Raw genomic sequence first — 23,890 nt, 5'->3', positions numbered from 1 at the left:
AATTGCTTATTGGTGCTGGGAGCTCATAGCCACACTTGGAGCTGGTTGAGAAGATCACATCATTGAACAAATAACATTGGAAGGGACCTTGAAAAATCATCAGATCCAATGTTCCTTGGGAAAAGAGCTTGGGAAAAGAGATACTAGATGATGATGCTGACCTTGCTGGCATTACCTCTCTTGATGTTAGAGTTGAATGTAGGTTGTTGTTCTCATTCTCCACTACGAATACTAGGCTGCAAAAATTCCATGGAAGAGTTGAAGCTTTAATTAATTTAAAACAGCAGAACAAACAACAGAAAGACACTGAATCTGAGTATCTGAATTCTTTTTGGAATTCAGAATGACCCAAGCTAGCAGGGACCTAAGTTCAGCTATCAGTCACTGGCAGTAATTTAGTAAGGAGAATGATGTCTTTGAGAAAAGCTGCCAGGAGGCTGAATATTATCTACCAGTCTGAGACTTATTTTCTTAGAGTGGCTGATCTCTCACGGGTGATTAAGCTGTTTCAGAAAAGCTACTTAATGACATAAATTGATTCTCTTTAGAAACTGTGAGGAAGGAAGACACACTTAAAGAAAGTTAAGAATTAAACAAAGAGGCAATTTAGGAGTTTGAGGACATTTTCAGTATCAGTTTGATTCCCTGAATACTGACTCCTTACTGTGCTGGAGAGGGGGACATTGGAGGGGATTTAGGATGTGGATTTTGGTTTGGGGTTCATTCAATTTTTGGTGCATTCTCTTAGCTGTCTGGTGCCAGCTGAAACTGTTTGTTGCAACATAATCTGTAGTAAAAACATTTTCAACAGATTGTTAAGAGTTTGAAAGCCTTTGTCTAGGCAGCAGTGGGTAATCAGAGCATCAGCTTTTTTGCCTTAGTTCTAAGATTCTGTGCTCTTTAGTGGCTGCTATAACTAGCCAAGGATTTTCCATAAGAGTTCCCACTTGAATAATGAGATAAGAGCCCTGAATATAGGAAACGTTCATGCAAAGGGCAAGTCGCATGCAGCAGGAAATCCCAGTTATCCCTTCTAGTCTGTGCTCTCAGCCAGCCGCATCTCTGCCAAAGCATACCATAGGAAAAGGACATTCCCTTACACAGTTACAAGTGCTTCATGATAAGTGCAGGGCACCTCCAGTACAACTGTCCTGCTTCCCCGCTTATTGATATATATTTTTAAGACAATTTTAGAATTTTATCTTTGCCAATGGCCTTCCTGTGGGATCCTTTTGGAGCCTATATCCCTCGTCCATCAAGAAATAAGATGAGATTTCGCTTTTTGAAGTCCTACAGGTATCTCTTCAAATGGCTTATGATGTACTTGACTTAGACAATAACAAACTATGTTTTTTTCTTATTATTCTGTAGAATTATAGTATTTAAAAGTCTGGCAATATCTTGTATTAATTTGACTCCCTTGAGCTCATAAAAGCTTTGCTGAACATGTATATCAGAAATATGGTAAGTGTTTCAATGTGATTGTGAATTAAAATAAGTAAGTGCCTGTGGAATTTTATGAAACTGAACTATTCAGAAAAGACTAATTTTTTATCTATTATTTGCACTCCAAATCTTGGAAAAAGAATAGATTAACATTTATGTCAGTGTCCTTGTGAAAGTACTAATTCTAAATATTATAAGTACTTATTATGAAATATATCTAGTTATGAATATGACACTGATATATCATACTAAATCTGAATTAGTCTTTAATTTTGACAGGCTTTTGGTGATTTGCATAACCAGAAAACCACGTTTGTTACATATTTTTGTGTTCAACATATAGTAAATATAACCATGAGAAAAACACAGATTATATTCTTACCTTAGCTGATACTTAAAAATAACGATAGCAAAGTATTTTTTCTGGTATTTCTTCTACTGCTTTCAGCAAAATGAATCAAAACTTGTAGTTTCCTTGCTTTTGTCCATAATAAATGTAATATAAATTTTCAAACCTAAAATTTGTAAAATATATTTCCATTTTATATAATAAACTATAGAACTTATTAGATATATTATTAATGATAACTTTTAGTATTCACTGATGCAATAGCCATGTTTATTTGCACACATGCACAATATCACATGCCCAAGAAGCTACGTACTTTATATGGGATTATCAATAGCATGCAGTGTGTGTGTAAATACTGACAAAAAATGGCTAGATGCAATCCAATTCCTCTGTGTTTTCATCTCGAAAAGCTAGGTATTTTATAGAGAGGGAACTTTATTCACAAAAAAGTAATAATAAGTGATAAAGGGACTTGAAAAAAAGTATAAATATATGGTATCAGTTACAGTTTTTAAAAATTCAAAACTAGATCATATAATTCAATTAACATTCTCATTAACATTCTGTTAAGGGTTTTATTTTGTTATTTTTTTCTTCTTAATAATCCTACCAATTTTATTACAAGCTTTTTTCAATGTTTCAAAAACAAGGGGAAAAATAAAAAAGTCTAGTAGCTATTACATCAAGTAGCTACATAGGATCTGTTTTTTGATTATTGATTTACATAAATGTAGAATATTGTCTATTTGAGTTTCAATCTAACAAAGTAAAAATAGTTTTAAAAGTTATTAACAAACATAAAAAGCAAGAAAGTCTTACCTGAAGTCTACAGGCGTGAATGAATTTTGTTTTACCATAAAGATAGTTTTACATGTTTCTTTTTCACGGACTTTAAAGAATTAGTATGAGGTTGAAGATAATTTTATAAAAAACATGGAGCGTAGTTGTATTATTCAGTGGAAGCCATTTTTCTTGTTATTATTTAATATAACCATGATTTTTGACTGAAAAGAGGATTAAAAAACCATTAACATACGTATTGCCATGTCACTGCCATAGATCCATTCACACTGTAGGTTATATTTAGAAAACTACTACAAAATTTTACTGTACACAGTCCCTATGTAATTTAATAACCTTGTTTATGTCAATTGACAGTTCTGCTCACGTCACTGAACTATCTGATGTCAAGGGGCTTTGGTTTCTAGAACTGAATGCCTGATAGTACTGTCCAGACTTTCCATAATTAACATTGTTTAGCAAACCATGCTCTTTGAATTCATAATCTGAGTTTAAATTGTGAAGTTGCCTATGATTTTAAAATTTCTTCTGGTTCTTTTTCAGCAAAAACATAATGTTTCTTCTGTGGGGCACTCAGAATCCTTTGATTAAATGAACCATTAGGCTTTCCATTTGAGCATTTCATTCTTGGAAGATTTCTTTGATGCATTGATGCTTCCTTCTGGCCAAATAGTGATTTGAGTTTCTTTGCTGATCAGCAAGTGCTGGGGTTTGCACAGAAGGTGATGGAACAACTATGCTAATTGAAATCTCCATGAAGTAGGAAAAAATATGTCTTGATACAAAGCAATTTTTCCAGGAAAAGCATGAGTGCAATACAATCACTCAGAGCTACTTTTCCTCTGCCTCCCACTGAATAAACCATAGCTTAAAGACTCCACAATTTTCCTGAACAAAAATGGGAAAACAGACCAAAAAACATTTGCAGAGATTCACTGCTGATTCCCTGTTCACCAGAACTGCAATGTTCACAGCATTAGATGTGGAGCCAAGGCCAGGACTAGGTGCTTCACAGCTAAGGAACAGCAGGAGACTATCAAACCATTTCATGATTTCAGTATATTTTGCAGGCTGGAGAAAGAGGATAGCTGTTTATTTTTGCTGGGAGGTATGCCTATCTGCCTGCCCAGCAGACGAGCATTCTTCTAGTCCAGTACAAACAGAATATTTGAATATTTGTAAATCTTCATTTTGTTTCCAGACCTCACAAACTCACTTTTTTTTTTTTTTTTTTTTTTTTTTTTTTTTTTTTTTTTTTGTCCTTGAGACTCTCTAACTCTCTCTCTCTCTATACCTCATATCCTGAAATGCAGTCAGGAATTGTGTTTCCTGGTTTCCTGTAACATTTAGCTTTACTGTGGAATATACCACTAGATGTGGCTGTAAAAAATTGTGCACTAATAGTAGCACAGTTACACTTCAGAGCCTCCTGAGGTCTGTAAAAAACAAAGGATGTAGGCAGAAGCTTTCTTCATGGAAGAAAGAAGCTTTCTAAATCCTATCACACATGGATGACAAAGAACTGAAGCACCTATCAAGATTTCCTACACATAACCAAGATGCATGAATAAGAACATGTTACATGACACTCAGTCCTGCTAACTGCTAAGCACACCTCCCACTGACCTAATGACACATCCACAGGATCACTTGGAAGATTCTCCAGAGGCAGCAGGATCTTCCCTGCTTGTCTGGCTGGGCATTAAATCTTTTTATTACAGTGAAGTATTTGCAAATAACCGTGAGTGGAAATCTGCTGAGTAAATCCTGTTTGTACAGGGTGGAACAGTTCTGTAGGGATTCTGAACTCCCAAAGAAAAAGGCTATTATGGAGAAATGATACTGGAGATAGGAAGCATTACACTGAATAATCAAAGAATTAATCAGTTAAATTATTCAGTGCCAGAACTACATCTTCCTATGATTAGCTATAAAGATGAGATACAGTAATCATGAAACATTTCTTTATATGGGAAAAAAAAAAAAAAAAAAAGGTTCTTTGTTGTTTTATGTGAGATTCTTTTGTTCCTTCCTCTGCACTCTGTTTTTCTTCTTTGGCTGCCATCTGGCATATTTCCCTGGACTAGAAAAACAGTCATGTGGCTGAAGCTACTGCCAACATCACTTCTGTAGCCAGCTGCTCAAAGCATTCATACGTAAGGAGGTAGATTCCCTTCTGCCAGCTAATTGTACTCCAGGACACTAAACTCTCAGGAGGTGGGCTGGAAGTGGAATTTCTCCCTCATACAGCAATTTTCAGGAATCCTTTCTCTAAGGGGATATCTTAATGATTTCTTAAGCTTTCTTAGTGAGCAGAGTGTAATTACAGTTTTCTGTATAATTATATGACTGTATACAGTTTTCTGTATAATTATACGACTGCAATGAAATTGGTATGGAAACCAGATTAAGGTTTATTTATTTTTTATTCATTAGGGATTAAGGTCCCAACACACTGGAGCTAGTTTGCTTCTTTTTGACTAGTCATTTAACACTGGCTGAGAAATACAATATTTAAATGCATAAGTGTGGACTTTCCTATCTAACATGATGAGTCAGGCAATTGTTTCATATTTAGCTCAGTTCTGTAATTCAGAAGATGCCTTGTAATTCAAAATGATGTTTTGAGTTTAACTCAGATTTATTTTAGACAAATCTGAATGCCAAAATGGCATCGTATCTAATTCAGACATTTGTTTTTGTTAATTTGAAGTCCTGGGAAAAATGAAAAATAGCAAGGCATGTTGCTGCTTGGGTTAAGAAGAAGTAGGAAGGTAAGTGCAAGTGAATCACACTTGACTTGGTAGTGCCACAAACTTATGTCCTTGGCAAAACTGCCCAGACTGTCCATCATAATGACTAAATAGAAAGAGTCTCTATGCCAGTTCCTAAAAACTCAGCAAGTATAGCTGCACTCCATAGGTCCCTAACAGCAGGAAGAAACAGAATTAGTATGTTCAAAAGCTTCAGCTTTTCCTTAAATTTCTCAGACTTGGTTGATCCTCACACAAACTGGTTGAGTGAGTCTATCACTGCATGACAAGTTGAGTCTGTCACTATTTCCTATTTATCCTTTGGACTAGCAGTACTTGTGTGATTATTTTGTGGGATTTTTTTCTTCTTCTTACTGGCTTGGAAGCGGTTTAGCTGCTGTTCACCCTGCTGAATAAACAGAAAACTGAAATATATCTATAGGCACTTTATCATTAAGCTTCTTCTAATTTCTGCTTATGTAAATTCTAAGAGCCAAGAATGATGATAAGCTTGAGTTTGTATGAAGAACCATCAGGTTCTTTTGTACAGAGTGAAGGAAATAATGCTGACTAGTGTTCCTGTGGTATACAATAGATGTTTTGACTTTGCTGTATGTGGCTGAAACAATCCCCATATGAAGTTGACATTCCAAATTAAACTGGGAGCAGACATTACAATCATGCAGAATGATTGTAATGCAGAAGGAGATAGGCCATAAACACACAAGCCATAAACACCAGGAAATAGTCAGTTTGATTTACAAATTTTAGATATGCATGGATATTTTTTTAATGTCAAGACTATCTGACTTGCAATTCCCTTATGCATAACAAATTCTAGGAGCACTAAAAATAGGTCATCCAATCTGATACCCAATACATCAGGAACAAGCTGACGCTAGTTCAGCATGTACCATGTCAAAATGTTGTAATTAATTTCTAGATACTCCATTATACAAGGAAACTGTTACAGCGGGTAACCTCCAAGTGTTTATATTATCCCACTGTGGAATACGTATATGTCCATTGTGGATCTGAATAGATCATTTTTTTTATTGTGAAAGAAATTGAAAAACCAGAATTTCTTATTGGAACTAGTAAATACAGTTGATTTCTTAGCCCTATAAACCATTAATGTCTGCAGGTCATTTAGTGGCTTATTTGTTCCTGTGAAAACGGTATGTGAGCATTAATAGAAAATTTGTGCAATATGCCAAGAGATAAATTAAGGCACTAATGTGCCTTTCTTCATGAGGAAAAAAAAAAAGAAAAAAGAAAATAAAAGAAAAAAGAAAAGAATAGATTAAATGAAGAGTAGCAAAAACAAACAAGCAAACAAACAAAAAAGACTTCTGCCCACACAGAAGAGTCTGGCACATGTGCCAGTTCAGTGTTCTTAGCCATAGGGCTGGTTGTATTTCATTGCAGGTGTGATCCATGCTAGCTAATCCATACCCCTGATCTGTGGCAGAAGCCAGTAGCAAATGTTTGAGAGAGAACAGTAAGAAGTTTGGTGGTTACAGTATAATTTTCCCTGAGGGAAAATTTTCTCAATGTCTTCAATAGTTCTTAAGAACAAGTATTCCAGAACTCTCCTTATTGTAGGTATTGCTTACTCTAATAGGTCTAGGTATTTTATGTATTCATACTAAGTTTTGATCCTATTTATTTAAATGATGATAAATTTTTGGTTTTCAGCAGTATCTTTGGACATTCACTTCCATAGTTGAACTCTCTGTGATGTGCAAAAAGTTTCTTCATAAAAAGATAACCTTGTACCATTAAAAGAGTTATTGCTGTTTTACATATCTATATACCACTCCTGTTTGCCAGCTTTCCAAATAATCTATATTTTCACTTCCTCTTTTCATGTGGAAATAGTTTCATGTCGATATTATGTCGTACATCTCTTAGCCTGTTCTTCTGTTGCAATGTTCTTTCTAATGCCAAGTGACTAGAAGTAAACCCAGAGCTTTTGATGAAAGTCTAGATAAATTAAGCTATTCCTCTTGTTGTGGAACTATAATTTTATTGATATTTCTATCATAACATTTCCATTATTACCTTCTATCTCATTTCTGATGCAGTTTAACAGATTTACTTACTTATATTGAGTCGTGAGCAATGATCTCAGATTCCATTCAATATCTGATGTCTACTGGCCAGAATAGACATACCCTATTTTTAAAGGTGCTGAGTAGTCTCAATTACCATGTACTTTTTCTCCCGCTGCATGTCTGCCATTCTCTTGTCTCTGAAAGTTTACAAGGATACAGTACTGAGTGAAGGCAATAGGAATCACTGCAGGTGGTGGAATTTCAATCCCACTAGAAACTGTACTTTTCTTAAAAAAAAAAAAAAAAAAAAAAATCTCCTGATGAGTGGCTGCTTTTGCACAAATTTTTATGGGAAGAACATTTATGTTTTAAGGTGATGAAATCTAAAATGTGATTTAGATTATTTAGATTTTTATAGCTTTTTTCTTCAGGGTTCATGTCTTGCTGGGAGGTCCTTCAGGCATGCTGCCAGAAACTGGGCAGCCATAGAAATCATCAGGAGACATATGCTTCCCATCAACGTTCTTACACAATTAGTCATTAATATATGTATATGTGTCTCTGTATATATGTACACCTATATACATGTATATTATATATGCACTGTGTGCGCACACACACACACACATATATATCCTACCTTAGAGTAAGTGAATTATCTGAAGTTTTTCAGGAAGAAACTGAGTGCACAGTACTGACTTTATTGCTTGTCCACATCAACTCCACTGCACTGTGTATATTTATTCATTTGTTTTGCAACATTTCCAGTCAGTACTTACCTTTTTAGTAGATTACCTTTCACATGCTGTGGTACAAATTTCTGTTGAAGTTGTAAAAGCACGGTGACACAGCAGAACAAACAACAGCAAAGCCTAAGAATAATCTGTCGTCACTCCCAAACAGGATAAGATAAGTTCCTGTTAACACTAGATGAAGTTGTTTAGCTAGTGAAGAAACCTAAAATGGAAGAAAGCAAAACTACTTAAAGGGACATAATTGTCTCCAGATGGAGAATGGGAGGTCCCCTGTTTTCTTGGTTATAAAATGAAGCAAAAGGCCAAATATAAGAAAAATCCATAATAACTTCATCTTGAGATATGTATGTATTGCTCTGACATACCCTGTAAGTTAGACTGTGAACACAACTTAAGCTTTGAGTCGCTGCAAAGTGAGCCATACCAGATATTTCAGTGTACTCATGACTTTATCTGGTGGCACCTTTTCCTTCCCCAGGCTTTTTCCAGACACCACCACACAACCACAGCCCATGTTACAAACTGCTGCAGAAGTACTAGCAGCAGCAGAAAGCACTTGGGCACATGGGCACTCTTCTGGCTTTTGCTTTGTCAGGAATTATATTTGTCTAACATAAGATCTACTACGAGATGCCTCTCTCCCACTGGCAAAAAAAAAAAAAAAAAAAAAAAAAAGACGGAGTTCACACTCCAAGGGAAAGTTTGCCAATTTCTTGAATAGTGAATTGTCTACTTGTGCATATGACCATTTTAGGTGAGCTAAGCAGCAAGAAGGATGGCTGGCTGGCTGGCTGAAGCTTCCATCCCTCCCAAAGGGTAATGCAGGTCTAGAGAACAGTACAGCAGGGTTTTTTCTTCAAATCAGAAGCATTACAATCTCCTTCATTCAATGTAAAGCCTTATTTTCATTATGATAAACTGAAATGTGGCAATACATGGAACTTTTACCAATTCAAATATAGCAAATACAGCGGGATCTACTCAAACAGTTATAGTATAAGGCAGAAGCATTGCGTTGTACTGAGAAATACGTAAATTATGTAGTCACTGACCTAAATTCATATGACACTAACAGGTGTTGGATATTTTCTTATGTTTATGTGGTTTTCTTAAAAGTGCAAAACATGTTTTAATTTTTAATGCAGTTTCTAGGTAACTATCCAGTTACATCATTCTTCCTTGCTTTTTGCTCCTCTTACCCATAAACAAAAAGAAAATGGAAAAGAATGTGGTTTTGTGAAAGCTAAATTGGTAAAGCAGAGAAGTCAGCTGTTCTAAGCAACAAAATCCATCAATTTTATGTCATGTGCTGGAAGCCAAACCAAGTGTTTCAACATCACCGAGAGCAGGACTGAACAGTCAAAAAAAATATAAATTGAAGACCAGCGTCTGCCTGTAAAACAACAGAAGTAAGAAGCAGAGAGTAATGCCCACTGTTGGCAGAAGAAAATATTAAGTTTCTTCTAAATACTGTAAGTAGAAAACACTCTCATGAATTTGCTGTGAGATATCTAGAAATGATGGGTTCCTGAACCTAACCTGTTCAGAATCATTCTCTTACACCTGAGAATCTGGGAGAAACATTTTACTGGTACATGCAGTTAACCATGTTGACCTTCTGAAAGAAAATATTGATTTATAGATATAAATATTTTATTTATTTATTTATTTCCAATAGGGAAAAAAAAAAAAAAAAGACATTCACATCTTCTCTTTGGGCACAGATGATGTCCTTAATGAGAGAATAACACAGTCTTACTGAGGCTGTAAGTTGAAAACAGTATTTTTTCCTTTTTTCCTCCTGGCTACAGTTCCTGGTTAAGCTTTCTTCCTTGTAACACATTACAGCATCTATTGGAACATGGCATATTTTGAGGCTTATTTGAATTTGGCATAAAAATGCATGTTCTGGTTTCTGATGTACTCTGCTCGGTATCATAGAAAACAGAAAGAATTCTAGCCAGAGTGGTTCTACAATGTAATTCCAAGCAAGTTTTAATGACAAAATAATCTTTATTGTTTATAGATAAGAGTATTAGTGATATAACACAGATGGTGCACTAATTCATACTTAGAGCTAATAGCAAATGTAGTGTGATCTCATTAAAAATCTGTTCCAAAATACAGACAAAATTTCAGCTTCACTAGCAGAGAAACAAATACCTCTGTAATTTACCAAGGACTTAAGTTTTGCTTTCACAGTTTGTCTTGCTTGGATATCCCTTCTAGGATATTATTTACAATAAAATGCTAATAAAATAATAATAATAATAAACAGCTATGCAATTTTAATAATGCTTTGCATAGTTTTCAATCCAGACTTCTAAATACATCAAATATTAACCTGCAAATCCATATAAAGTTGAAATAGAAATATGTAGTAGGATAGAATCATGGAATGGTGTGGGTTGGAAGGGGCCTTAAAGACCACCTATTTCAAACCCTCCAGCCACAGGCAGGGTCACCTCCCACCAGACGAGGTTGCTCAAAGCCTCATCCAGTCTGGCCTTGAGCCAGGGATGGGCCATCCACAGCTTCTCTGGGCAAACTGTGCCAGTGCCTCATCACATTCACGGTAAAAAAATTCTTCATTATTGGTAATATAAATCTGCCCTCTTTTAGTTTAAAACCATTACTTCTTGGCCTATCACTACAATCCCTTGCCCTGTCACTACACTAGTAATCCAGGTAGTGTCTGTTAAACAGAAAATTGTACAAATATATGAATCTTTTCTATGCTGAAAAAAAATAAAATAAAATAAAAGTATGTTTCTGTATCATTTTGATGTGAAAACACTTTTTAAGGTGGCTTGATATTATCAGAAAGTGCTGGCTAGACTTGTTTTAGTGTGAGCTATATGAGGGTTTTGTGACGGCTCTGATTTTCTGACTTTAATTCGGTTGTATCTATACATTGAATAGAACAACCCAGAAATTCTTCCAGCTGGTGAACTAGGACTAGCTGGTTCATAGTGCTAACATCTTCTACTAATGCTAACTTCTCCTACTAATGCTAACCTCTCCTACTCCCCTGAGCAGAATAAGAGGGTGTCAAATACTTATTTGGAGTGGCCCTTGGTCCAGGACACAGGTTGTCCATGTTAATTCCCAAGTCCTTCTCAGCTTTTCCTGTGAGACTGTTAGGTTACCCAGTCCAACATTGTTTCATGGATCTTTCTAACAATGAGTACTGCTGGCAAAGAAAAAGAAAAGTCTTCAGAAATTGTGGCAAAAAGTGAAGATGGTAGAAATGTGGGTTAATGGAAACTGCAGTAATACTGAGTTTGAAAAGTAAAAAGTCTCAAAGCAGAGAAATCAGTATTTAATACACTATAGATATGCACTGGATGTTAGTAAACCTCCATTAAGAATGTTTTAGTCCCTTTCTGGCTGTTTAGTCCCATTAAAATGAAGTGATTACAGTTTTCTACTGGATTATATTTTGATTGATTATGTTACAGTATTGTCGACCTCAACTGTTTTTTAATTATGCCTTGGAGAATCATGAGAGTTTGCTTAATTCCCTCCCTCCCTCTCTGCCCCCCTCCCCCTCCCCCCACTTTTTTTTTTCTTTTGTCCTGCAGTGGTTAAATCTGAAAGAGTTTCCCAAAACCATAAAAGCTTTCTTATGATGCAGTTTGATATTTTTGTATAATAGCTAGATTTTAGGAGCTCTAAGGAAAATACTTTAGTCTTGTGAGACTGGAAATGTCTTAGAAGTTTGCAGGGCAGCGTAATGGCACTTTGACAGGCACACCCTCAAAACTTTATTCATCCAAAACTCTGTTTCACTAACGGTTTTCGTCACAATATGGACAGTGGAAGTGACCCCAGGCTGGTCATCACAGTGTCTGACTATTTTGAAGCATTTGTTTCTTTTAGAGTTCAAAGTAGCATTATCATGTATTAGATAGGCATGGAATTTATCCAGGTTGCTATCAACATGCAACACTTCCCAGACTCTTCAGACTCTTCTTCTCTGATTTTGTTTTTTTTTTTTTTAAGATGCAGATTTTCCAGCTGTATAACAGGACTGTTTTAAGATGTAAAGAGAGCAGCAGACTGTTCTGCAAAAGCTGTACTCTCAACTTCCACTCAGAAAAAAAATATGGTAAATTTACATTCTCTTCACTGTTTCAAAGTAACGGTTGGTCTTTGACCAAGAAAATATTTCATAACTTGGACCATTCATTTTGAGTTAATTTGTCATTTTGATTATAGTTTATAATAGCTAATGTAAGTTTAAACTATGGAGGATAAAAAGCAGTCAGAGAATGTCAGTGAAAATTATTTATTACAGTGAAGAACCGCTTGATGTCGTCACAGTTTGCCAACTTCTTACCTTTGCAAAAGAGAAGTAAATGGTTGTTATTAGCCTTCAATTGTAAATAATGTTTCAGAAAACACTTCTAAATAGTTAAGATAACATTTCTTTTGTGTACAATATATTATTTTGATCCTGGAATATTTAATTCATTGTTAAATGTCATATGCTGTTACTATAAAAAGATAAATTAGAACTGCTTCCAAGTACACACTGTTTCAGTAAGACATGATCTTGATCAGGTCAGCTCTCTGGATTTACAAAGTTACTCCCCTTAAAATAGCTGCTTTGGGAGTTTATGCTAAAAATGTAAGCAGTTTGTAGCCATTGTGTAAAGCTTTCTGCATATGAAGTCCTACAGATCTTCCCCTGAATTTGGTACAGCATCTTCATTTTTGCATTTAAAATGGATAGGTTAAGGATGTGAACTGCAAATATATCATTAGAAAGACTTCTCACATGCCTTTTTACATGCTTAACAAAAGGGGCTTTTTCAAAAGGGATTTTTTTCTTCTTTTTTTTTTTACATCTGCAGTTTATGAACATATTTATATTCAACATTTTTCTGTGTAGCCTGAATGTCTTTCATTATATGTATTATCTGATCCTCTTTTGTAATTTAAGTAATTGCAGAATTTTTGATTTGTTTTTAGAATATATTTCTGGCTATCAAATTGCCTGCTCTAGTTACCTTCTTTATATTTGTAGTGTCTCTAAGTATACATAATAGCACTGTAATTTGGTATACAGTTAGTGGAGTAATACATTGTACAGAGTACATTTATGGAAAAGTTTCATTTTCATACTTGCCCGGAGAAAATGAAAATTCTGTGCTCGTTTTATATATTTCTAATAATCTTGTGATTTACTTCTGCTTTGTCAATATATCTTTAATTTAAATTTCAAAATGGTCTGATGCGATTTTTCATCTATAAATGTTGGGTTGTACAATACCATACTACCTGTAGACTGAGAACTGCAAATTAAGAAATAGATAACTGCAAAATGTTAAGAGGAGTTTAAGAATTAACTTTTACAACTTTAATATCCATCTCTGCTTTGGTTACATTACAGAAAAAATATTGGGCAAATAGAGTAGAGAGGAGAGAAGAAAGAATAGAAGGAGAAAAGCATGCAGATGAAAGAAGTTTTAGACAGCACTGATGTACGACCATTGTCTAAACAACGGTTAGCAAAATCTACAGTACATTGCTACAGCTCAATTCTTTAATTTCTCCCATTTGCAAGGCTGAAATAATTACCCATTTCATAGAAACTTTCAATCCATAATCTCTCTCTTTGGCAAAACAAGATTTGCAGCTCTTCAGGAACAGGAGGATCTCTGGAGCTGACAGTCTGCCCCACTGAGTTACTTTAATGAATACAGCATGCTAAGTTCAAGACACAAAGATATACATCATCCCCCTCTGAATATAAATTAACTTATCAGAACTTATTTATTTAGTATATAAACATAATTTGTGAAATGGACAGGTATAGGTCAGTGCCATCTCAAGTTGCCAGTTGCAAGAAGCACCTTGATGGTAATTTAGATTAAAGTCATCTCATAGCTTTATTACGGTTTACTAGGTAAAATTTCATACCTTTGTATACAATCCATACCTTTGTAAACAATCCATACCTTTGCAAACAAACATGGCAGGCCAGTAATGCTGCCATGCAGAAAGTTTCTGTTATGGTCCTCAGACAAAATTAATAAAATTTTTACACTTTTTTATCAGCTCTATATCTCTCACAGCCACTTTAACCGAAGAAGCATTTATTTTGTTCATTTTCAAAGCAACAGTGCCATAGTGAATTTCACATCACTGCCATGGTGAATTTCATATCAAGATAAAAGTTTTTGTTCAGAGCTTTTGTTAACCTGTAAATGTGGGAAAAAAACAAAACAAAAAGTGTTAATAACTCTTGCAATTAAATTTAATTAAAAAAAAAAAGCAAAAAATATTTAAAGATGTTCTAAAGAAGACCTTTTTAAAAGAAACAAATGTCATTTCAGTAATGCTTTGGGGAACTTAATTTTCATAGTTGTCTTACTGTCCAGGTCACCTAAATGATCTGCAAGTGTTAACATTCCCTGGAGTATCAACTCACAGGACTGAAAACAACATTCAAGCTTTGCACATGCCCTGTAGATCTTACACTTCAAAGTAGCAGGTTCTTAAAAGCACTGCTGCTTGAGCTCCTTCCCTGTTTGAACAATTGCAAAGTGATCAAGTCAATGTTGTAAATGTTATGTTATAAAAACATATTTCCATCAAACACAGCATTTAATGTTCAATCCTTCTGAGGTGGTGTGTAAACTTAGTTTTTGCTGGTGAGGAAGTAAAGAGTTTTGTTGCTGCTGCTTTTTATTTTTAATTCAAATAAAAATCTTCTACCTATTTTTTTCTCTCCAAAAAGGAAAAATTCTGAAGGACAAGTTAAACTAAGCAATGCAATGCAGCTGTAGGACACTGTTCAATGTCAAATTTGCCTAATCCCATTATACGGAAGCCAAATATGGGATAAATACAAATATACAGTATACTCAACATTTGGTATGCACTTAAGTTCATGAACAGTCTGTAGTGTGCTGCTGTTACTCTCTAGTGTGCTAGACCAAAGTGCATGGAGAATTTTGCAGTAATTGGCTCTTTTACATCTGTTTGATTTGGCTCGTCTTTGAGATTTGCAAGTATAGATAGATCTTTGCTATATAAAGTAGTAAAATGTTATAACAAAGTGCTCAGAACAAACATTCTGATCTACTTCAGCTTCTTGAACCAGTAAATTTACAGAGAAAAATGCTTTCCAAGGTACATGTGAGATCATATTAACTGAAATCAACGTCTTGATGAGATGAATGTCAGAAAACTGGCATACTATATTAAATTTAGATTGGGTAAAACCAAAGAAAATATCTGGACTTCATTGAGAGCATTTTGATGTTCTGGAACTCGAGACTAAGACTAGGAATGATAAGGTTGAGCCCCTATGTGTTAGGATCAGCAGGAAGGCCAACAAGGCAAGCATCCTGGTCCCCACCAGGCTGTTACAGACCACCAAACCAGGATGAGGAGATAGATGAGGAATTCTACAGGCAGCTGGCAAAAGTTGCAAAATCATCAGCTCTTGTCCTCGTGGGGGAGTTCAACTTCCCAGACATATCCTGGAAATGCAATGCAGTTCAGAGGAAGCAGTCTAGGAGGCTTCTGGAGAGTGTGGAAGATAGTTTCCTGACGCAGCTGGTTAGTGAGCCTACCAGGGGAGGTGCCCCGCTGGACCTTCTGTTCACAAACAGAGAAGGTCTGGTGGGAAATGTGATGGTTGGGAGATGTCTTCGGCAGAGTGACCACAAAATGATAGAGATCTCTATTCTTGGCAAAGTCAGGAGGGGGACCAGTAAAACTGCTGTCTTGGACTTCCAGAGGGCAGATTTTGAGCTGTTCAGGACACTGGTTGGCAGAGTCCCTTGGGAGGCAGTTCACACGTGTCTTTAGTAAAGCCTTTGATAATACCCCTTATGCTGGACCAGCTGTCCAACAGTGAGATAAAAAGGTTCTCTCTATGCTGGGTAGTGAACCGGCTCAATGGTAGAGCTCAAAGGGTTGTAATGAAGGGGGCTACATCTGACCAGCAGATGATCACCAGCAGTATGCCTCAGGGCTCAGTTTTAGGGCCAGCCCTGTTCAGTGTTTTTATCAGTGATCTGGATGCAGAAGTGGAATGCATCCTTAGCAAGTCTGCTGACAATACTAAACTAAGTGGTGCTGTTGACTCACTGGAGGGATATGAGGCCTTGAAGAGGCATTGGGCAGTCATCAACAGCATGAAGTTCAATGAAGGAAAAAGCTGGGTTCTGCACATGGGGTGGAGTAATGCTGGACACAGGCACAGTTTTGGAGATGAGTGACTGGGGAGCAGCTCAGCAGAAAGGGACCTGGGAGCGATGGTGACAGAAGGTTTCACACAAGCCAGCAGTGTGCTCTGGCAGCCAAAAGGGCAAACTGCATTTTGGGGTACAATGAACACAGAATAGTCAGCCAGTCAAAAGAGTTGGTTCTCCCACTATATTTTGCACAGGTGTGACCTTACCTGTGAGTATTGTATGCAGTTCAGAGATCAAAAATATTTAAAATTAAATAAATAAATAAATAAATAAAAGATGTTAAGGTCCTTGAGAGCAGGAAAGCTGGTAAAAAAGGCTAGAGGGCATGTCTGAGGAAAGCCTGAGGACACCTGGATTGTTCAGTCTGGAGAAGATGAGGCTCAGATGTGGCCTCATTGCTCTCTGCAACTTCCTGAGGAGGGGAAGCACTGAAGGAGGTGCCAGCCTCTGCTCCCTGGGAACTGATCACAGGATGCATGGGAACAGCACAAAGCAGCACCAGCGGATGTGCAGACTAGACAATATGAAAACAGTTTTTACTCTGAGGGTGGCCAAACCAGTTTTCCTGGAGAGGTAGTTGATGCCCCATGCCCCATCACTGTTCAAGAGGTATTTGGATAATGCCCTTATTAGCATGTTTTAACTTTTGGTTAGCCCTGAAGTAGTTAAAAAGTTGGACTTTATGTTGTTTGTAGGTCCCTTCCAACTCAAGTATTCTATTAAATCAGTGAGCAGTTAAATACCACTTCTGTTTAATGGGTGCACCTGTCAGTCAATACCTCAATGTCCAGATGGAAATCAGCAATGAGGTGTACCCTTCAGGTATCCATATGGGGACTGGTACTGTTTAGTATCTTTATTGATGACAAAGACAGTGGGCCTGAGTGCCTGCCCAGCAAGTCTGCAGATGTCACCAAGCTGAGTGGTGCAGCCGATACAACAGAAGGCTGTGATGCCTTACGAAAGAACCTGGACAGGCTTGAAAAGTGAGTCTATGTGTACCTAAAGAGGTTCAACAAGGCCAGGTGCCCCTACCTTGCACCTGGGTTGGGGCAACCCCTGCTATTAGTACAGACTGGGGAATGATTAAGAACTTCTTTACCGGAAGGGTTGTTAGGCATTGGAATAGGCTGCCCAGGGAAGTGGTTGAGTCACCATCCCTGGACGTCTTTAAAAGACGTTTAGTTGTAGAGCTTAGTGATATGGTTTAGTGGAGGACTTGTTAGTGTTAGGCCAGAGGTTGGACTAAGTGATCTTGGAGGTTTCTTCCAACCTAGATGATTCTGTGATTCTATGATTCAGTGAAAAATTGGATATAAGCTGGCAGTGTATGTTTGCAGCCCAGAAAGCAAACCTACGATTCTGTGATTCTAAGAATATATTCTGGAAGGTTTTAATTTATGATTTATTTATGATTTTTTTTAATAAGACATCATATTTTTGCACTTCAGGAAAAACAGGTTACTTTTTTTAATGTTATATCTACCAAGGGAAGATCAACTTATTTTGTTGCTTCAGTGTAGCTCTAGCTTATCAAAAAGGCTTATGTTAAAAAAGCCCAGTGGAGATAACTTTGAATGTGGTGCTCTCATGCATATTCAGATTCATGTTTACAGAACGGATTAGAATTACTGAAGCTCTACCAGTTCCATATATCTATGGATACGTTCCTGCAGGAGACAAAGACTCAAGTTATTAATTCTGTTTTAAATACTGCGGGAGATAAAAGATCAATAAGTTTCACATTCAAACTGAAACTAAAACAAAGCCAGGATATGTAAAGCGTAGCTGAATTGTAGAAAGGTTTTAGGGTTGTTTAGAAAAGCGATTTAACTACTCTGATGATCAATGTTGGATTATTTTTTGTTTGTTTGGCTGCTGATACAAGTTGATGAGAACTTTTCAACAGGGATGTAACTCAAGTTTTTCTAAGCTTCAGTGCATTTTTTTCCAGTCCTGTCAACTCACCTTCTGAAAGATATTTTCTTCTGCAAACCTGGCTTCTCTAGAAATATCTTGTATTAATTGTGGACTTTTAAAATTGCCACACTTTAATTCTATTTTTTGATATGACAGCTTTTATTTTCAATAAATAATTTTTTGAAAAAATTAGGTTCGGATTCTACACTATTAGTCTCACATCTTGCACTTCATAGAAAGTCATGAAGTTTACGAGAAGCAGCTTTAGAATTTAAGTTATTTTAAAATTAAATAAATTACATGTTGATTGCCCAGGCAGCCCCTCTCTAAATGAATGCTTCAGTCTCTTTAAAGTCACAGGTAGTTCACATAAAAGCCTGCTGTATTTTACTGCTGTTACAGTTTGTCCTGTATTAGAATTAAATCAAGTGAATTAGAATGTCCTGAACTAGATCAGCTCTTTGATCTCTTGTAATTTTAAACCAACAAGGTCTGAGCTGCCTTCTAAGGCACTGTGAAGTTTATTTAGTCTCTGCACAGTGGTCTTGGGGGACTGATGCTGTAAGTAGGATCCAATCTAACAATGTGGGCACAGAGTCTCAATAGCCAGAAGACTTCTCAGTTTTATTCAGTCTCATAGAACAGCCCATTCATATACTAATCCCTTCCAGAATTAAATTCCTTCAGGACAATTGCAGTAAGCAGCACAGAAATTTGGAAAAGAACTTGTAAAGTTGTGTATTCCTTTTATAGTCAGTATAGAAGAGATGTACAAATGATAAACAGTGTAAACATGCATAAAGGATTTTCTCTCACTCATTTTTCTAATTTTTCTGTCTGCTGGCCTATATATTCTGTGGAGTGTCCAAGAACCCTATAAATTCTTTTTAGATAGGCCTAATCTTTTTGTCTAGTTTTATTTTCTTCATCTGTTAGAGAAAGTGTCCTGTTGACAACTGCTTGTGGCATACTGGTTTGTTTTGTACATCTCCTGGGCATTTTCTGTTTTTCATTTCTCTATAAGGCATGATTTACATATTTTTTTTTTTTTTTGAGCAGTGAAATTATTAGCAATTGTTTCTCTGTACATAGAATCGACAAATCATCATACTAGTTTATTACTTGTTCTCTAATTACTGTGTAAAATACCATATTTAATAAGCATTCTTAGAAAATTTATATACTATAAAAATGCTAAAGTATCTTGGAAGATACCCTTTTTTCCTTCACTAACTGTGGTATCATCAAGTGGCAAACAAAACTTGTTTGTATAGACCGTTATGGTACAAAAAAACATTTAATCTCAAACAATCAAACAAAAACAACAACAACAAATAAACCAATCCGTCTCTGACTTGTTCTTTTAGAAGTTTAGAGCAGACATTGCTTTGGTACAAATGGCTGCTGACCCATATTTCTGAAATGTATGGTCATTGCTAACAAAGTTGTAAGCAGACCTGAAAGTACAATGTGGGTTCCTGAGAACACAGCATTCTCTAGGAGCCCTTTGAACGGTGTGCAATATGGCACACATCTGTGACTGGCTAGGTACCACAGATGTTATTTCTTTATCTTGGGATTGTGCATGTGTGGGTATATATATATTATATATATAAGTCAACCAAGAAGCTGTGCATCCTTATTAAACTGCAAAACTGAGGGCTGCAATCATAATTTTAGTAGCTGATTTTTGTAAATGCATTTCTACTTCACTTGAGTTAAAATAATATTTTTTAGGTTATTAGTTTATTATCTTTCTTTAGATCATTGAACATTTTATTAAAAACTAGAAAGATTCTTCAGTTTTTATTTTCCCTTTGTGTCTTGCTGAGAGAGAATATTGGCAGAATATTCTTATAATTTCTTTCTGTGCAAATCCTTTTAGAAAACAGATTTATGCCCAAAGTTTTCTCTAAAATGGTGGCTTTTTGAGCCATCATGCCAAGGTTTTTAAAGCAAGTAATCAGTGTAGGGCTTGAGCAGGGAAACTATTATGCTAGCAGGAAAAACGGTACAGATCCAAACCATGTGTTACGAGAACTTTCAGTGCAATGTTTGGAAGACTTGAACAAGACTGGGATAGTTAAGCTTCAAATGTTCATAAAATTATCACATTAACACAGTTAAATACAATTCAAAATAAACATTGAAGGAGTCGTACTTTTTACATATTTTTATTAATATGTATTAGATTGAGAACTTTTTAGGTAATGTCCTATTAGCTTATCCTTATCTTTGCAAGAATGGCATTCCAACTGATAAATGTTTTATATGCCAAGAACTTTTTTTTTTCGGTTTTAAAAGGCTAAAGTGAACTTTTTGTTCTTGTCCAAAATAACCAAGCATGATGGAGAAAAAGAGAAGGGTAAAAAACAAATCTCAGCCAGGTTTTTTCCCTTTTTAAATGTCACATTATCTAGATGTTGATCATCTGGACCTTTCAGGACTGAATCCATATGTATATGTATACATATATATATATACATATATAAGTTGCTTAAACAGCAAAAATAAAATTCAACATTTTAAAACTTTCATAGTCCTCAGACAGAAATGTGTCTCTTGCTGTGATTTGTAAAACCACCAGAGTATTTTGAATGCTAGCAGAAATTAGATTATATGTGCTTATGAGCACAGAACATTTAAAATTATATTATTACAGACAATATTTTATATCAGTAGTTTATATCAGTAGTTTCTACAGTGTTTATAGTGTTTAACAGTATCATACATAACATAGTTTTCTGAAATGCTAAAATTAATTTCAAATAAAAAAGTCATTTACTATTTAAATATTTATATATCTTTCTGAATTTTTCTATAAATGAATCTGTTATTTTAATGTAAACTTTTACTTACTCTTATGGAAGTTTCTTTTTTTACCTACTTCTGTAGATAATTTGCAGTGACAATTAGAATAAGAATTCAGAATGATCTTTGTAGTCAAGTATTTTTTTTTAACTTTCTTTGAGTGTGTAATAGAAACCAAAAAACCTACTTTTCAAAGTTACAGGTAAAATGCTGACAGTAAAAAGAAATATTCTCTAAAGCAACCAATAGAGAGCATGTTTTGCATGCTGAATAAATTAATTAGTTTCAACTTATAAGTGCTGTGGTTTAGATTTATTTTTAGTGTGAATTACTATAAAATCAATAAGTATGCTTTTTCAAACCACAATTCTATTAATTTCCATCTGCACAAGGAGACATTATTTATATGAAGTAAAATGCCAAACAAAATTTACTACATGCACTCCATTTTGATACTTGTTTACATACCTGTAACCAGATTAATCAAAGATTTAAAATAATTCAAAATTAGTTATTCCATGAAAAACTACTTAACTGCTTGAATGCTCTCTAGTTTTAGGCACAAGCAAAACTGATTCAAGGTGTATTACAGACACAGAATCACAGAATGGCCAAGGTTGGAAGGGACCTCTGAAGATCATCTAGTCCAACCCTCCAGCTGGACTGGTCCAGCAGAATCTCCTAGAGCACATAGTGCAGGATAACTTGTAGGCGAGGTCTGAGTATCTCCAGAGAAGGAGACTCCACAGCCTCTCTGGGCAACCTCTGCCACTCTCACAGTAAAGAAGTGCCCCCTCATATTCAGCTGGAACCTCCTGTGCTTCAGTTTGTGCCCATCGCCTCTCATCCTGTTGCTGGGCACAACTGAAAAGAGACTGGCTCCATCCTCTCAACCTCAGATGCTTATACACATTGATGAGGCCTCCCCTCAGTCTTCTCTTTTCCAGGCTAAACAAGCCCAGCTCTCTCATCCTGTCCTCGTACGACGGATACTCCAGTCCTCTCATCCTCTGGACTTTCTCCAGTAGCTCCATGTCCCTCTAGTGCTGGGGAGCCCAGAATTGGACACGATACTCCAGGTGTGGCCTCACCAGGGCTGAGGACAGGGGGAGGAACACCTCCCTTGACCTGCTGGCAACACTATTCTGAATGCAGCCCACAATACCATTGGCCCTCCTGGCCACAAGGGCACACTGCTGGCTCATGGTCAGCCTGCTGTCCATCAGGTCCCTCTATGCAGAGCTGCTCTCCAGCAGGACAACCCCCAGCCTGTAATGGTGCTTGGGGTTATTCCTCCCTAGGTGTGGGACCCAGCATTTTCCCTTGTTGAACTTCATGAGGTTCTTCTCAGTCCTACTCTCCAGCCAGTTGAGGTCCCTCTGAATGGCAGCACAGCCCTCTGGGGTATCAGCCACTCCTTTGAGCTTTGTGTTGTCAGCAAACTTGCTGAGGGTGCACTCCGTTCCATTGTCCATGTTGCAGATGAATAAGTTGAACAACACTGGACCCAGTACTAACCCCCGGGGGACACCGTTAGCTACAGGTCACCAACTAGATTCTATAACACTAGGCGCAACCCTCTGAGCTCTGCCATCCAGCCAATTGCCAATCCACCTCACTGTCCACTCATCTAGGCTGCACTTCCTGTGGTTGTCTAGGAGGGTGTTATGGGAGACAGTGTTAAAAACCTTGCTGAAGCCATGCTCTCCTGAGGAGATCATGATGTTTCTAAGAAACATCATGCAATAGTAAGCAGACAACGTGAACAGCTATGCTTGAAGTAGAGGTAGTAACCATCAAATGTAATCAGTGTTACTTGAGTTCAACTGAAAGAGTAACATTTCTGTGATGTCAGGATTTTAATCAGTTTTATACAAACAGAAGTCCAACTTTTCATTTTCTAGCCATTGTCAGGGCATTTCTCTGCCCTGTCTGGTAAAGGCAGTTTTTGAAGAGATGTTTTAAAAGAGAAGCTTGAGGGGGTATGAAATTTCATGGAGTCTTTTTTCCTGCACACAGAATCTACACCAAATGCTTGATAAAGGAGAAAAAAAATGGTGACTGAAGGTGTCAACTGTAAGACAAACTAATAGATAAGGTAGAGATGTAAATGACTTAGAGGAAAGATAATGTAATTTATATAGAAAAAATAACTTACATATAAAAAAATGGACAGAGACAGCCATACTTAGGGATATACAAAAAGAATTATGCTGTTGGGGCAGTGAGCCAGAAAGATATGGCAATTCTTTTGCCGAGAAAAGTCTGGTGGACTGATGGGGAAGGTTTAATTCAGTTTTAGAAATCTGGAAAGATTGACATTTTTTATTTATTTTATTTTATTTTAATATTTTATTATTTCATTTCATTTTACTTATCTTCATTACTATTATTATTTATTTTAGAAATATTATCTAAGTGGAAGTAATGATTTTTGTATATACCGATGCTGTTGAGGACAAAACAAAGAATCAAGGCCGAAAGGATTGTATGATGAAGTGAGAGGGAAAAAAAATAATAAAAAAAGAAATAATGATCACATAAAGCTCAGTTTTAACATTTTGCTTCTAAGGGGATATCTGAAAACAGTATGAGAAACACAGCTAGGTAAAGTGAGGTAAGAAAGCTAGAAAATGATTCCTCAAAATAAATATGTTGTTTAAAAACATTTAAGAATAGTTAGAATAGTTTTAAAGTAATGGATGAGAAAAAGGATGCCAAATACAAAATGCTAAGGAATTAGCTTTGGAGAAGATGCATGGTAAAACTGAGAGAAGAA

At 36.2% G+C, this 23,890-nt stretch overlaps 1 protein-coding gene across 4 annotated transcripts in view; it reads left to right on the top strand.

Moving 5' to 3' along the window:
• PDE4D (phosphodiesterase 4D) overlaps positions 1-23,890 on the top strand; it is a 651,373-nt gene that overhangs the window by 447,050 nt on the left and 180,433 nt on the right. Inside the window, exon 1 of one of the 4 annotated variants that reach the window (XM_035310826.1) lies at positions 154-1,296. The exons of the other annotated variants lie outside the window; for them this stretch is intronic. Within the exon in view, the coding sequence (XP_035166717.1) occupies positions 1,211-1,296 (86 nt within the window). The 5' untranslated portion in view covers positions 154-1,210. Of the gene's footprint in view, positions 1-153; positions 1,297-23,890 lie in introns of those variants that run through there. 4 annotated transcript variants of the gene reach the window in all.

The sequence above is a fragment of the Oxyura jamaicensis genome, chromosome Z (genome assembly GCF_011077185.1).
Source record: "Oxyura jamaicensis isolate SHBP4307 breed ruddy duck chromosome Z, BPBGC_Ojam_1.0, whole genome shotgun sequence".
Classification (NCBI taxonomy): Eukaryota; Metazoa; Chordata; class Aves; order Anseriformes; family Anatidae; genus Oxyura; species Oxyura jamaicensis.
Note: the sequence above shows the minus strand (reverse complement) of the source record. Positions and strands in the feature narration are given on the sequence as shown.